Source organism: Sphaerodactylus townsendi, linkage group LG05, assembly GCF_021028975.2.
Source record: "Sphaerodactylus townsendi isolate TG3544 linkage group LG05, MPM_Stown_v2.3, whole genome shotgun sequence".
NCBI classification, from domain to species: Eukaryota; Metazoa; Chordata; class Lepidosauria; order Squamata; family Sphaerodactylidae; genus Sphaerodactylus; species Sphaerodactylus townsendi.
The window spans coordinates 39296893-39313615 of NC_059429.1; the positions used below are offsets into that span (position 1 = coordinate 39296893).

Below are 16723 nucleotides of genomic sequence, written 5' to 3' on the forward strand. Positions count from 1 at the left end.
TTGTTCTTGGGAGAGCAAGGTTCTTGCCTGAGCTGAGAAGGCAGCGGCCATGTTTCTAGGCCATGTGCTCAGCCAAGTGATGTGAGCTCTTCGCAGTTGGCAACTGTTTAAGCTTTGAGGACCTACCCTGCTTTCCACCATCTATTAGGCAGGGTATGTATTAGTGATAGGGAAGGAGGATTTGCGTTTTGTCTCCTTTTATTTGTTATTCCTTGCCTCATCTGGTGCGGTGCCAAAAGGTTCTTGTGATTGTTCTATTGTTAATAAATACTTTTTGTTCAAACCTTACATTTGGAGGACAGTTCTCTGTGCCACGTGTGCCCCACTGTCTTGGACACTATTTGAATGGGAAACTGAGGCAACAGGTAGAGGAAGCTGGGAAATCCTGGTCTTCCCCAGCGCGCAGTCCTCAAAGGATCAGGCGGTGGCCCTGAGAGAAAGATAGCCCACCCCAGGGAAAAGTTGGTAACTCCTGGGGGTGTGCAGAGTGTGAAATAGGGCCTGCCAGCAAAAAGCAAGCCTGTTTCGCCACACACCCCACCCCAAAAACAGGCAAAGCAATTCTCTGGACCACACTCTGCTAAAGAAGGGGAGCAAATCCTAGATTGATATATCTCCCCTACCCTTCATACACTCACATTCATTCATACGTACTGTCTGGTTTTCAAATTCAATGACAGCGATTTTGCAGTGATTCTCTGTTTATGTCAACATATCAATATAATAAATAACAAAAATTGAAGTAATAACAAATCTGAAAAGGGGGAAGGGGAGAGGTGTGCACAGGAGTGGGAGGGGTTGGTGGTGGGCAGAGGGAAGATGTTGGGCCAAAACTGTACTTACTGGCATATTCCCTCCACTCTAGCAGCGAAGAAAATTAAAGTCATGCTTAAAGTGGTGCTGGCAAGGGGAGAACAGAAATTGAAAGCGGGGCTCAGGAAAATACATCCATACAAGAAATCTTGCTGTGACCAACATTCGCCCCTGCCATGCAGCAGACTCCTGATGCATAATGGGCCAAACCCCCTCTTTTTGGTACTGCTTTGCATTTACCTATTTGGTTATAACACTATCAGGAGTTGTGGTCTTTTTTAACTTTTGGGCTTGATGTGTGCCCCTACACAGGTGTGCTGGGGGCGTGGTGGGGGCATTCTGGGGCAGGGACAGATGGGGGCATGGAAGGGGCGCAGGGCACACACATGCCCCAGGCGTAGTTCCCCCTCGCTCCGCTCCGCCCCTGCTCCAAGCAGGTGTCACATTTCAATAAATTGAGCAACTGGAAATGAGACTTCTTGGCAGGATTTAAAAGCTTTAGTGTTTGAGGAACAGAGCTTCCCATATGTATGTAATACATATTATGCCTAAATCAAATTTATGTATTTAAGTATTTATCTATGGCCGTTTCCGCACGGCGGCGGAAACGGCGAGGTCGGCGCATTGTGCGCCGACCTGAAGACGCTGGGACCGTCCGCATGGACGGTCCTTGAAGCAGCTGGGCAGCCGGCGCCGCGGAGCGCCGGCGCCCAGCCGACCCGGCCTGTCCCCTGGCCTCCGGCGCGTCGCCGAGGCCTGGGGACACGCCCCCCTGGCCCTGCGCGCCTGCTTCAGGCGTGTCTCCAGGCCTCGGCGACGCGCCGGAGGCCCGGGGAGAAGGTGAGTGCCGGGTGGGGGAGGCGGCATGAAGCCGCTGCGGTTCGCTCGGCAGCGGCTTCATGCCGGCGTTTCCCCAAAAAGAGCGCTGGGAATTCCACAGCACGTCTCTGGCATGGAACTGCATGTAGATAGGGGAGGGGGCATTCCGGGGGCAGACCCAGGATAAGGCCAACTGCAGGCGACTTCCACCAGACTTTCAACCCACAGAAGCCACTATGGTCGGGCCCAAACTTTTGTGGTGCATGTCCTTTCCCCCTATGGGGCTTCCCTGGAACAAGAGGATTTTGAGGTTTTCCTATTTCCTGTGCTGCCAGTGAACCCAAAAGAAGGACGTCTGGCTGCATCTTCCCCAACTACCATGTTCCCCTCCGCCATCTGGATTGGGCTTCCCATTACATGCAAAAATTAGACAAAACTTTAAACCATTAAAATATCCTAAAAACCAAACTTATTTCAGACAACCGATCTTCCTCAGTGACATAAATTGTAAAATGACACACCATAAAATGCATTCATTTATAAATGCATTCATTAACAAAACTGAAAAGCAGTAAAATGTGTACAAAGTAAGGACAGTTCATTAGCTAGACAATCCCCACTTTATTGTTGGTATAACACAGGTCATCCTTTAACATCTTGAAGACAGCTGGTCCAAACCTTAGTGAGTAAAGTCAGAATGAATCATAGGTTCCACATTCAGGAAACAGAAACCAAGTAGCATTATTTCCTTACTATTTAAATATGTTTTCCCAGGATAACATCCCTTTACAGTGGACAATAAACATTATATGGGAAATTGGGGGGGGGGGGACTTCTGCCATAGTACATAGTATTTGTTCTTTTAACCATGTTGCTTTGCCGATGAGGGAGGGATTGTTGACATTCATGTGATATGGACTAGTATCTTTCAAACATGCAAAAGCCCAGCAGAACCTTAAAGATTAACAAAATTTCTGACAGCTTCTGTGAGTCAGAGTTTACTTCTTCAATTACATGGTGCAATGGCGGGGGGGAGAGAAGGACTATGGAACCAATCAAGACCCTGCTGCTGGCACAAGTGACATCTATGCCACCAACAGGCATATGTGGATATGCACTGAATGGGCCAGTACCAATGGGAGCATCCTAGGGTGCAGCGCTTTAGTCAGCTTTCTGAGTACTTTCAGCCTGGGAATGCCCCCTTTTGCTGATCTAGACTTAATACTATCAGGGGCTGCATATGGCACTTGCAGATCAATTGGTAAGTTTTCCTTATTTTTTTGCTCCTTGAGCCTCTGCAAACCTCTTTGGAGGTGATGGGGCAGTGCCATGCCTGGTCACTGCTCATCTCCCCCTCCTGGGCTGCCTGTCACAGCTCTCTTCTGTATGTGAAGAAGCTTATGAAAGCTCATACCCTGCCAGGAATTTTGTTAGTCTTGAAGGTGCTACCGAACTCTTGTTCTTTTCTGTGCTACAGCCAGACTAACATGGTTACCTACTGTGATTTAACAAACACAGCTACTGAATATTTTTCCACTCCAACTCTAGTGTATTTATTTATTTATTTAGAAAATGCAGAATCTTGCCTGAAGTGGCTTACAAAATGAACCATTAATATATAAAATATTAAAAGGGATTAAAAGGAAGAAAGTTGACAGGAAGAAAATTAATTATTCTGAGATGCGGTGTTGGAGGAGAGATTTACAGATGCCGTGGACTGCCAAAAAGACAAATAAGTGGGTTCTAGGTCAAATCAAGCATGAACCCTCCCTAGAAGCTAAAACGACTAAACTGAGGCTCTCATACTTTGGTCACATTATGAAAAGACAAGAGTCACTGGAAAAGACAACAATGCTAGGAATACGTGAAGGCAGCAGGAAAAGAGAACAGAAAACATGAAAACGATTGACTCTATAAAGGAAGTGACAGCTGTCAGTCTGCAAGACCTGAACAAACCTGTTAACAAAGAGACATTTTGGAGGATACTGATTCATAGGGTTGCCATCATCATCTTGGCTTGGATATTAGTCTGAGTGATGCCAACTATATGAATACAGCTTCCTTGCCTCCCCCTTCTTACTGTAGACTTTTTTTTTTTACCTCCCCCCAAATCAAGCTCCTTCAGGTCATTGAACCAGCAAAAGGTGTAACTGTGGAAGGAGGGGAAATTGCAAAAATTATCCCTTCCTCCTCTGGACCTTCCATAGTAGGCATTTTGGCAGAGGAGTTGCGTCATTTTTACAGCATCTCCTGTCAGAAATGAAACTCTGCAGCTATGAAATTTCTGCACGTTTACCCCCCAGTTCTTGACAAAAAATTGGCAACAGTTCCTTAGAAAAATTCTGACATTTTGCACCGAGACCGAGTAGCTCTGAATACACACACAGTGCCTGTTCCACACAAAGAGAAAACCAAGAATGTGTCCAGTATCTGTTTTACAAATTGGGTAGGAGGATCAACTAGTGGTTGGCTGACTATTCTTTAAGGCATTCTCTTATGACTTAAAAAAAAGAAGAAAATAGCATTGCCCCTCAGATGAGACATCCTTGTTTCCGCCAGACCTCCCTCGAGCCCACTCCTTTCCCAGGGGAAAGATTTTTGCCAGACCGCCCGCCTGGACTACGCACGACTCATCGCGCCACCTTAGAAGTTGCACCACGCAAGATGGTACCTCAGCGTGGAATCACATTTTTGAATGCCTTTTTAAACATCCCCCCCTACACAGTCGACCGCCAGGAAGCGGGCTGGGCGAGAGGCCCTTTTGTGCCTGCCGGATTTGCTTTAAACTTAGAAGGCTTGTCGCTATTACTACTACATTAGAAAACAGCCTTGAAGCAGCCCAGCCTGTGACTGCCTGTGCGGGTCCCGCCGACGGGAAGAAGAACCTGCCTGCAAACGTCGCCCAAGGAGCCGGCTCGCTTTGGCTCCTCACTCCGCGGCCTCCCTGAGGAGGAGCGCCCGAGTCCGCCTCCCTCCCAGCCTCCACCGCGGCTCTCCTCCCCTCTTTTCTTTCCCAATTCCCATGTTGGAGTAAGGCGGAGCGTTGGGTTGCTTTCGCTGTCGCCGCCGCCGCCGCCTCTCCGTGTCCCTCTCTCAGGCGCCGGGGGAGAGTAGGGGGCTCGGCTCTCCGTCTGAGGGGACAGTCGGCGGCTGTTGTCTTCGGCGGCGGCCGGGGGAGCAGCACCAACCTCGGGAGGAGTCACCCCAAGCGCCACAAAGGAGCGGAGTCTGCGCCGCCTGCGGAGTCGCCATGAGCTGGGGCACGGAGCTGTGGGTGAGTCCCCTGCTCGCTCGCCCCTGCTTATTGTGTCTGGGATCCATTTATCTCTCGGCAAAAAGGAAGGCATTTAGGCAGGCTTTTGGGTCGGGGGGAGACTCGTTAAGGGGAGACAGATGCTTCCCTGGAACACGGCGTGGCGGGGCGATTGCGGGTCTTGGGGAGCATTTTGGCTGCTTTGTGGAGGGAAAAATGGAGAGGGGGGCTGCCTTGGCCACCGAGCGTGAGATGGCTGAGTCGGTGGTCGCAAAAAAGAGGGCGGCGTTTCGAATTCGGATTAGTCTTCCCGCATTTGGTTTAGGCTGGAGTCCTTTTCTTCCCAAGCGCCGAGCCTTGTTCCGCACCCGTTGTCGGGTGTCCCCCTATTTCAGGATCTTCCGGCTCTTTCTGTAGAATAGGAGGACAGCCGAGCCCACATTCTTAATTGATTGACTGCATTTTTGATCTGATCGTCTTCAACATGCTTCGAGTCTTTCTGTCTCTCGCCTTAAACAATGGAATAGTGTCGGGACCCGTAAAATCAATGGTTATGTGCACCTTTGTCCTCCCCTCCCCCCCTTGAAGAAAGGAAATAAAGATCATTCGGTTTCACACACACTCTCCCTTGGTGTGAGTCAGCTTTGCATCCAGCTTCAGACAATGATGTGTACCAGGAAGGGGTTACCAGAAACATAAAAAGAGGTGTGTGAGACAGTCATAGGACTGTAGCAAATATGTGGTGAGGAAGGCTGCTAACCTGAAATCAGTATTTTTCTTGCATTTAATTGAACTTGAGGGCATAAGTGAAAGGAATTGTGGATTTCAGTCTTGCTGGTGGTATGAGTAGAATCTTATTTGAATTGGTGGAAAACCCATATTTTGACATTCTAAGATATTGTTGCTTGGGTAATGGAATATTTTTGCTTCCCATACATCATTTTAATGCTTTCTGCTAAATATCTGGATGGATAATTGAGAAACGGGCAAGTAGTTTTCCATGTGCATTCTGAAATTTTCTAAGACAATTTCAATTACTAGAGTTTGCTGATGATAATAATGGGAGGGAAGCTAATGATATGACATCGAGCTTATGGTACCAGTTACCATTTGTATGCTGCTGGCAACAACTTCCCTATTTTGAGTCAGTAAGGGGATATAGCATGTAAAGAAACAAGAAATTCTGGGAAAGTAATACTCACTTTGCCAGATCGTGCATTATTGTTGTTGATGTGTGGCAGTTTTCATAGGAGAAAGATGGAGACCATTGTCATTTAATGTGTCCACTTACCTGATGTTGTGACATTGGCTCCAGTAGATTATACACTGGTTTGTTTTTTTTTCTGGCTGACAGTGCAGTAGTATGTCATGATGATGTATGGTGTTCACACATTAGTATGAAAACACACAGAGGCACAAAAATTGTATGTAGTTACTCATAGAATTACCTTGGCCAAAGTAGACATTGATGCTTTTGTAGAGCAAACTTTTTACATGGGATTTTTTTGAGGTCCTATGTTAACCTTTCCAGTCCTGTACTTTATTACGAGTCATTGTTTCTCTTATGAATAAAGTGAAATATGTTTGTGTGTGCCCTTCCTTTTAAATGCCAGACGTTCCTAGAGTTCTTACACAAGAATACATTAATAAAACTCATAGTAGTTTGGTTTTATGGATTTACAGTGGGCTTTATTAAAACTAAACTTCTAAATGTGTGCCGTGAAAACTTGAATTCTTAACATTTGTATTTTTAAAAAATGATGCTTGCTGTTTCCCCTTGTGCTTTGGCATTGGTATCAGGCTATCAGCCTGTACTGATGTTTGTGATTTCTGTTGGAACCACTGTCCTCTCTTTTTGTTTCTGTGTGAGATCAGAAGAGTTTCCTAGCATGCTGTTTATGTCAGTTAAATTTAATATTTGGTGCACTTGAAGCTGCCTTCTACTGAATCAGACCATCCATCCCTCTAAATTAGTGTTGTCTGCTCAGAGTACATGAAAGTGAGTACCAGTAATCAGCTGAGGTTAGCATCACCCACTATTGCAAAATCCCTCCCCCTTGCCATGATTTCAGTGGACCATGGCCTGGGGTGGAGGAAGAACTTGGCTATCCCTTGCATAGTGATTATGCTTTTGGGCTCTATAGTAACCAACAGCCAGTTTTGGACCAGTTTTGAAAGCAGATGTGAATGGAAGGGTATGGAATAAATAGAAAAAGTGTAAAAGAGTTGCAGTAAAGCATTTCACATACAATCCTAGAATTCTGGCAAAGAGTCTGTGAGATTTTTGGAGGTGTAATTTAGGCTTTGTCTACTAATACTTTGTTGATTTCATATTGGTATAAACATGGCATATTTGGTGCAGCATGCTAGTTTCAAAACTCTTTTTTCAAATAAAGGGGGGGGGGGATGATACCGGTAGCAAGTTATGGTGCCAGAGCAATAAGAAGTTTTCTGTCATCTAAGTATTCTTCTTGGCTAATGAATTAGAGAATCTGTCCTATTGCTGAGATTTATGATGAATTCCTCCAGTAATAATTCAACATATTAAAAATATGTGGAATTGAAAACTGAGAGACACGACTCCCAAAGGAAGATGTACCATGGTTTCACTCTATGTACTAAAACAGTTCATTATGTGAGAACACTATAGCTGATAAATAAACCCCAGGTTACTTAAACACACAAAAATTCTGCTTCACTCACTCACTGAAATGTATAGTTTGTGGGTTAATACTGTTTTTTTAAAAAAAGCAACCTTATGATTTTTCCAACATAACAACTTGGATGGAAAAAAGCATTCTGAGTTAGAATTATCACACATTGGTTCAAGCATGGTATATGTTCACTTAACACTTTTTCTCAGGATAGTTCCAGGTATGCACATGTGTTTTCTTGCAGGGCTTTTTTTGCCATCAAGTTACAGTTGACATACAGCAATCCTGTGGGGTTTTGAAGGAAAGAGACATTCAGAGGTGGTTTGCCATTGTGTGCCTCTACATCACAACCCTGGCTTTCCTTGGTGGTCCCAATACTTACCAGAGCCAGCCCTCCTTAACTTCTGAGACATTCAGAGGTGGTTTGCCATTGCGTGCCTCTACATCACAACTCTGGATTTCCTTGGTGGTCCCAATACTTACCAGAGCCAGCCCTCCTTAACTTCTGAGACATTCAGAGGTGGTTTGCCATTGCGTGCCTCTATATCACAACCCTGGATTTCCTTGGTGGTCCCAATACTTACCAGAGCCAGCACTCCTTAACTTCTGAGAAATTCAGAGGTGGTTTGCCATTGCATGCCTCTACGTCACAACCCTGGAAGTGGTCCCAATACTTACCAGAGCCAGCCCTCCTTAACTTCTGAGACATTCAGAGATATGGTTTGCCATTGATTCCCTCTACATCACAACTATGGATTTCCTTGGTGGTCCAAATACTTACCAGAGCCAAATACTCCTTAACTTCTGAGGCATTCAGAGGTGGCTTGCCATTGCATCCCTCTGCATCACAACCCTGGATTTCCATAGTGGTCTCGCAAATACTAATCAGAGCCAGTACTGCTTAACTTCTGAAAGATGGTAAGATTGACCTGGAGTATCCAGGTCAGGGCTCTTGCAGGGTAACACTCTGTTAAAACCACACATTCTAAAAATAGGTTATTTTGTGACTAAATACTAGAAAACAATAGCATAGGTTTTCTTTTGTTTGTTACTGGAGGAAAAAAGATTCTGCCTCCCTACTCTGTCCCACTGAAAGGAAAAAATATGGTTCTGCGCAAATGAAAGTAGTATGCTTCTGCTGTAGAAAAAAAAAGTCCCATTAAAATGGCTGCCCCAGATAAAACCTCTTGTATCTCTGGAATCCCTTGGGCTATCCCAGCAGTTTTAACTGCATTCTAATTGTTGTTTTTCAATTTGGGACACCCCCCCCCCCCGGCTGGGTTTTTCCAAAATGGCAGCTACAGGTAAAAATGCCTATTCTTTGGTTGTCACAGTGGTTTGAACTGCATTCTGCATAGGGTCACCTAGGGATCCTTCTTCACCCATCGGTTTTTCAAAATTCAAACCTTTCAGTTTTGTCATTTTTTCCTAATCCCCTAGGATGGCAACCACCTTCTTTAAATGCAAAGAAGGTCCAGGAAGTGGTTGAGATTAATTCAACATTGAGGTTCTATCTTGTATATACGAGCATAGGCTTGTGTGAATTTTGTGGTATGGAGGGTGTCTTAAAGTGTGGCAATTTATAGGGTCTTTCTGAAAAGACTTTTTCTTTCTCGAGTAGATGTACACAGGTTTCTCCAGTCCTTTTAAAAATTCTTTAAGGCAATCTTACTTATACTGAATGAATTTTTTTTACAGTTGAAGTAGGTGAATGGGAATTAGAAGTTCAAATCTGAGGCCCAATTCAGTTTATATATTTCATTGAACAAATTTTACTTAATTGTTTGCCAATTTTAATCACAATGTTTTGACAGCCTACATGGTGTGGTAGTTAAAGTGTGGACTAGGGTCTGGGAAACCCGGGTTTGAATCCTCAAGTCTGCCATGGAAACTTGCTGGGCGACCTTGGGCCAGTCGCACACTCAGCCACAACCCTGACAAGTATTTGAATGGAAGACCTCCAAGGAATACCAAGGGTGTGACATGCATCTCTGAAATCTCTTGCCTTGAAAACTCTGTGGGGTCTCTATAAGTCCTCTCTGCCTGGAAGCAATAAAAGAATTAATCATGCTTCTTAAAATCCTGCATGAAAGATTGCCTGCATGAGATCAAACTTTTATCTTTTGCATTGTACATTTTTACACAGTGTAAAAGGGCAGTGCCTTATGAAGTTAAGATTTGCATTGATTTAAAACAAATTAACAATATCACACCACATATCCAAATACTTTAGTATATGAAGATGAAATGTACAATGCAGAAGTGTAATTCTTCATAACAAAAAGGAATAGATCAGGGGTCCTCAGCATTTTTGAGCTGTAAAGCACCTTTTAAAATTTTGACAGAATGTGGTGGGTGCAACCACTAATTGGCTACCACAAAACGACTGTTACCGAAGGTAAAGCCAGCCATACAATGGCTGCTGCAGTTTACCTTCAGTCACATAGTGAAGATCCTTGTGGTGTGGTGGCAGCTGTTGCCAAAGCAATGCTTTAAAAAATCTCTGTAGCTAATATGAAGCCTTGCTGGGTCAAAGCCCACATGGATGCTCCCAGTTTTGAAAAAAGCTTGATGGCCATCAGGAGAAGTATTGGTGGATGTCGTGGCGCCTGTAAGTCCTGCATTAGAGACACCTGGAATAGATTGTTTTTGATGCAGCTTTGGCATTTCAGTTGCTCCTGATCAACATAATGTTTCATAGAGTTGGAGGAAGGACCATCAAGTTAGCCCCCTGCAATGCAGGAACGCACAATCAAAGTACTCCTGACAGATGGCCATCCAGCCTCTCTTTAAAAACCTCCAAAGAAGGAAACTCCACCACACTCTGAGGTAGTGCATTCCACTGTTGGACAGTGGAATGCACAGTTTCTTCAAATGTATTATCTGGCTGTAAAATGTGTTCTTATTAATTGGCTACGTCTCATAGTTTCAACCAGGGGATATTTTAAGCTTCCTACTCAACTGTTCAGAAACAGTAATTTATGAAACAGCAGAGACTATCCCTTTCAAATAGGTCCATGCAGTGTGAAGTTGGCTTGCATTATATTGTTTGTAGTATCTAAATTATTTGGTTTTCACAAAGGTTGAACAGCTGTAGAGAAAATCTCCTTTTGCCCTGAATACAAGCTCAACATCTCTGACTGTTGCCCCATCAATAGAGTTTTTTGTGGTAGTATATTATAATGGTTGTTTCAAAAGGAGAGCATAGGTATTTCTTTCTGATGATTCACCCTTAAAGATGTCTTTCCATTTTTTGTATAACCCAATCCACCAATTTAATTTACTCAAGATACAAGTTCATTTATACATAATAAAATTTGAGACATCTGAACCAAAGTGTGTCTTGACTTTTTAAAAAAATTTTATGTTTCAATTTATATCCCACCTTCCTCTGCAGGGCTCAGCACGGCGAACAATAAAACAGTAAAAACAATAATGCAATAAAATCATTTCCTTTCCTTGAAGATAGAGATATTTCCTTTAAGATAGAGATACTTTCTAGCATCTGAAAAAGTAAAAGAGAAATTGACTTTGTTTTTAGGAGTGGTACATCAGTGTAGAAATGGCACATCAATGTAGCTTAATAGAAGAGATAGTAAAATAGTAAAATCATAGTTATTGAAAAGTACCATTATTTTTTAACAAATTGTATAATTGTACTAGGATTTGCACTTATGGAATAGAGCTTTTTCTTTGAACCCTTATTCTCTGTTAAACTTTTGATCATCAGATCTGCTGAGAATGCTGTGTTTTCTGGCGATGTGTAATAGCATGTCAAGCTAATTAAGATGTAGAAAGCTCGAATACTGAATAATGGAAAATTATTTTGCCCATTAATAACATGGTCCTCATTCAGGGATGCATGTAAACAACTTAACCTGCAAGCCTAAGCATGGCTACTCAGAAGTAAGTCTAATTTTATTCAGTAGGGCTTACTTCGAAGAAAGTGTTCCTACGACTGTAACCTTAGGCACCTATCTTTCATAAATATTAGTTTTGTCTCCTCTAAGGAGAACTGAAGAGAGAGGGAACAAGTAATTAGCTAATTAATTATGTCGTTTTTAAACAAATATATCAGTGGTGGTGAACCTATGGCACGCGTGCCAGAGGCGGCACTCAGAGCCCTCTTTGTGGGCACGTGCACCGTCACCCCAGTTTGGGCACTTGGCAGTGGCACAGCACCAAGGGGGCAAAGGCACTGGGTGTGTGTCCCTGTGGGGACGAGGCGAGGGCATTCCGTGGCCGTAGTGGGGGTGTTTCAGGTGCAGTTTCCCCTTGCTCCGCCCCTGGCACTCGGTCTCTAAAAGGTTTGCTATCACTGAAATATATCAATAGTCTAGCATAGTATGCATGTCACACCCTTTTATGACACTTAATGTGTTTTGGCAGCATCATTGCATGAAGGGTCTTCTTGTCACTGTCAGAAAGCAGGGTATAATTGCTTAATGATGTAAGAAACTGCATGGTTAAAGGACCTTCCATATGGAGTCACCACCTCATGAAGGGTGGAACTCTTTACATGACTGCAAAATGTATGAAGTGGCCCTTAGCATGGTTTTTAGAAAACTAGACGTTTATAATGTTATTGGGTGGCATCTGTATCCAGCAGGAAGCTGGTTAGCATAACTAATTGCTATAGAAAATGTTATCTATAGGCTATATTATCTCATGTTTCCATGGGATAGTTGATGACTATGATGCCATTTGTGTGTCTGCACCTGAGATTATAAACTATACTATTTGAAATAGCCCTGAGGATCTTTCAGTTGTATTTTTCAGAGCACTATTAAAATATTCTGGTTCAACTTGTATTAGCTATTGTTCTTCTAGATGTGTGTTTGAAAGAAGAAGAAAAATCTGTTAACTTATCTCAAAAGGTTCTAGCAATTCTTTTAGCAATTAAAAAAATCTATAGATAGGTTGTTGTGTAGTCAGGTTGAAAAGATTTGGATTTTGGATTGGATGTTGTTTTTTAGTAGACTTTCTTGATTGACTTAGCTATATATTCTTTGGGGATTTTTTCACACCATCAAGGATCGGATAAAAACATTCTCTACAAGTTCTTTAGTAAGTTGCTTACTTCACTAAATGATGAAATAGATATGAAAAGCCCACAAAAATGTTACCAGCCTTCCCGCCTGCATGTATCATATGGCACCTGGTGTGACAGGTTTGGCAAGTTACTTGCCTGGAAGGAATTATTCCCTCCAGCTGTGCTGGCAAATGGCTAACTGTGTATCTGCCTTACTCTAGCATTGAAATGTTTGTCCAGGCATGAAAATACAACATAAAAAATATTAAAAAGGTCTTAGGCCAATTACTACTCCAGCTGTATTTTGGTTTACCTAATAGCATTAGTCAGTGTCTTTTTAGCAGTTATCCAACTTCATGGATGTCTGACACTTCCAATCCTGTTTCCAGAGAAAGTGAATCATTGGTCTTGAGATCTTTTTCTCCATTAGTGAAATATTCCAGGTTGGCAAAAATACTTCAATAATCTATCTATATAAAATGGAACCATGTGTTTGTTGCTTGGAGAATAACCCTGCACCTGCTGGCCAAAACGCTCTGAAAATTTCACAGACACTTTCTCATTCCCCCGTCTGTGTTCTTACGTACCTCCCGCTGTCAGACAACACACCTGAGCCAGGTAAAACATCTTTTTCCTGGCACACCAGGCCATGAAGCTGCCTGTGTGTAACTGTCACCCTTAGAATGTGCGTGCCCTTAGAATGTTCATTCAGATGGCCAGATATGAGCAGTGAAAACAGTACATAGGCAATAACTCGAGTGGACACGTTGCCGTGTGAGACGTCAGGTGGGGTTCCCCCTCTCACACGCAGGTACCTTTCACTCTCTGTGCCTCACCCACTACTACCATACAACACACCTACTCTCATACACATTCAGCGGAGGGAGAGGGAAGGGACGGAGCGGCAGGCATGCAAGAGAAGAGAAGTGAGGGAGGGGACAGAGGGAGGGGTGGCATGCAAGGAAGGGGAGGGAGCGGACCCAGCATCTGGATATGCCCCACCCACCCTAGCAGAGGGAGATGAAAGGGAGGGAGGGGGAGGGGTGGCATGCAAGGGAAGAGAAGTGAGGGGACAGAGAGTGAGGGGTGACATGCAAGGGAGGGGAGGGAGGGGGCCCAGCATCTGGATATGACCCACCCACCCTAGCAGAGGGAGACGGAAGGGAGGGAGGGGGAGGGGTGGCATGCAAGGGAAGAGAGGGTGGGAGAGGGAAGGGACGGAGGGGGAGGCATGCAAGGGAAGAGAAGTTAGGGAGGGGAGAGAGTGAGGGGTGGCATGCAAGGGAGGGGAGGGAGGGGGCCCAGCATTTGGATATGACCCACCCACTCTAGCAAAGGGAAAGGGGAGGGAAGTAGGGGGAGGGGTGCCATGCAAGGGAAGGGAAGTGAGGGAGGATGCGGTCACACACATCAATGACATCGCACAGTATCAGCCTTCGCGTTTCCATGAGCACATACTGCTGGCCTCTGCAATTGATTTGCTGCTACTGTTCCTTTCCCATTTCACCACAACAAGCCACAGCAACGTGTGCAATTCCATAATGTCCCATCACCAGTGGTGTCATTTAGTGTATAGTGATAGACCTCAGAGGAGATTGATATTCCCATGTTCAGATCTCTTAGGTGTTTGGGATCCTTCAATCACAGGCATTACCTCATTTAGCACTGAACAGTTTCTAATAAAGCGAAGTGGGGAAATAGTTATTTGTGTACTGAGCTAATCACTTGTAAGCTTCATTTTAAAATATAGTTTTGTAGAATGTGATTTCAGTGAGCCCCACGGCACAGAGTGGCAAGCTGCAGTACTGCAATCAAAGCTCTGCTCATGACCTGAGTTCGATCCTGATGGAAGTAGGGCTCAGGTAGCTGACTCAAGGTTGACTCAACCGTCCTCCTTTCCATGGTCGGTAAAATGAGAACCTGGCTTCTTGGGGATAAAGTGAAGACAATAGGGAAAGGCAATGGCAAATCACATCGTAAACACTCTGCCTAGTAAACATTATGATATGACATTACCCCATGGATCAGTAATGGCCAAGTGCTTGCAACAGGGGAATCTCTTTACCTTTTCAGAATGTCATTTCAGCTGTTTCTCTCATGTTCTTTAAATACAGCAGCTTTCAGTGAAAAACAATATCCAAGGAAATTCAAGCACTCCCTTTTGGTTTCTGTTGTATTCCTGTGTTTAGTTTCTCCTTTGTGACAGTTTGGTTTTCTTACATAATGACTGTCCATCTAGGCTTGTATGCTAATAAAAATAAGGCTGGCAAAACAACACTATGTACTTGTGACTTTTGCATAGCTTAATGAATGCTGGGATAAGAAACAGCTATTAACAGCAGTGGCAATTATTGTAATATTGTGTTTGTGTAGTGAAGGGAATCACATATTCGTGCAGGATGTTTTCTGTTTAGCTTCAAGAGATCAGAATCTTTTCAGAGAAATCTTAATTCAGCACCACAGTAAACTTACAGTGATGATGATAGGTTTATGAACGTGGATACTCCCCCCCCCCCCCAAAGTGACATGCTGCTAATAGTAAATTGTACTTTGTTTTTTTTACAGTCACATAGTCTAGTTCAGTGGCAACTTGGCAGAACATTTGAAGACTTATCCTTGTGGGTAATTATGCCTTTTTCCACTGTATAGCAGGAAAATAAGGGGAAATGATGTTTTGTAATACCAGAAACAGGATTAATTAAATACTCACCCTTGAGACTGACTTGTATTGCTGAATAAAATAGATTTCCTAAAACACAGATTCTTGGCTGATCTTTGTTTATGCTGTTTCTCTAAGAATCCTGCCTGAAGTGGCTTACAAGATGAAACATAATTACTACATAAAACACTAAAAGTGGTTAAAATCCAGCATTAAAAACCCAGCCAGAGCATCAACATTTAGACCATTGAGCTGCTTAAAATGAATAACAGTTTTCAGAGTAAAACACACTATAAAGGTGTTTATTAAAAGATCAACTCCTTAATTAAAAGCCTAGGTAAACAGAAATGTTTTGACCTGGCAGCTCCATTGCTTGTTTTTGTTTTGGTTAACATAATACATGACTGGTTGAACATCTGTGTCTTTGCTTGGGTGAAGGGGAAACTTGCATATTGCCTACTTAGAGTGATTGTATGCCCCGATATGGGTACAGCTAATGTGGAAGCAGTGTGCCAAAGGTCCACTGTGCTGGTCACTTTGATGAGAATTTCTCCCAGATGATATTTAACGTATCTGCGCAATTGATTATAAATAAACCTCGTTTGCCAATATGGGGATGTAAGTGGTGTCCTGCTCAAGAATATATTGAACAGCCTAATAAATAGCTCTATTGTATCTCTGTGACATAGACACAAGCACTCAGACACTCGCAGGTGCTTCACATTCTCCATTGAGCAGAGATTCCGTAGTTGCGTAAATTTCTACGTATTCTCATTGCTCAGAACATTCCAGAAAAATTGAGTCATTCTGCTCACTACATTTCTGACTAGAATATCATTAATGCCCAAAAACAGGCAAACTGAGTTTGTTTTTAATCAACTATACAGATGTGTTAAACATAAACAATTCATGCTTTAGAGGATGCTGAGTATGATTGATTGTAAGTTAGTTAATATCACAGCAGTTCATTAAACGTTAAATAAGACTTTTAATTCAAGCATTAGGCATGCTAACAATACCATGGCAAAACCCAGACATACTGGTCAAAATATGACAGTGATGTGAGTTTTCTGGCAAAATGGGAATTGAAAATCTAGAAAATGTTCCTATTCAATTTTAAATAAACAACTTAAATAATGTTTGCAAAAGAAGGCAGATATACCAAGTACTGGCACTGGGTTTTCCCCATTCTTTATATCCCACAATATAGCCTATCATGGCTGATTTGCTGCACAATAACTCTGGCAACCATAGATAAACAAACTGAATGTCCACATGTGAGGCTTGCATGGTTTGTTTCTTTTTAAAATAATAATTAATTTATCAACAAAAAATACAGGAAAACAAAGAAATTAACAGTAATAACAATAATAATACTTTTTGAAAATGATTAGACTGGATCTGTATTTATAATCTTGTAAAATAAATTAACATTAGCTAATACACTGAATAAAACAACCTTAGCCATTAATCATTAACAACCTAGTCATTTC

The 16723-nt window shown here is 43.0% G+C and overlaps 1 protein-coding gene across 4 annotated transcripts in view; it reads left to right on the forward strand.

The window, feature by feature from the left end:
* The first annotated feature begins 4413 nt into the window (after positions 1-4413).
* FNBP1L (formin binding protein 1 like) overlaps positions 4414-16723 on the forward strand; it is a 78213-nt gene continuing 65903 nt past the window's right edge. The window contains exon 1 of one of the 4 annotated variants that reach the window (XM_048497509.1): positions 4414-4906. In XM_048497509.1, coding sequence (XP_048353466.1) covers positions 4883-4906 — 24 coding nt within the window. In that variant the 5' untranslated portion in view covers positions 4414-4882. The remainder of the gene's footprint in view (positions 4907-16723) is intronic. The other 3 variants (XM_048497511.1, XM_048497510.1, XM_048497512.1) reach the window with 3 other exon arrangements.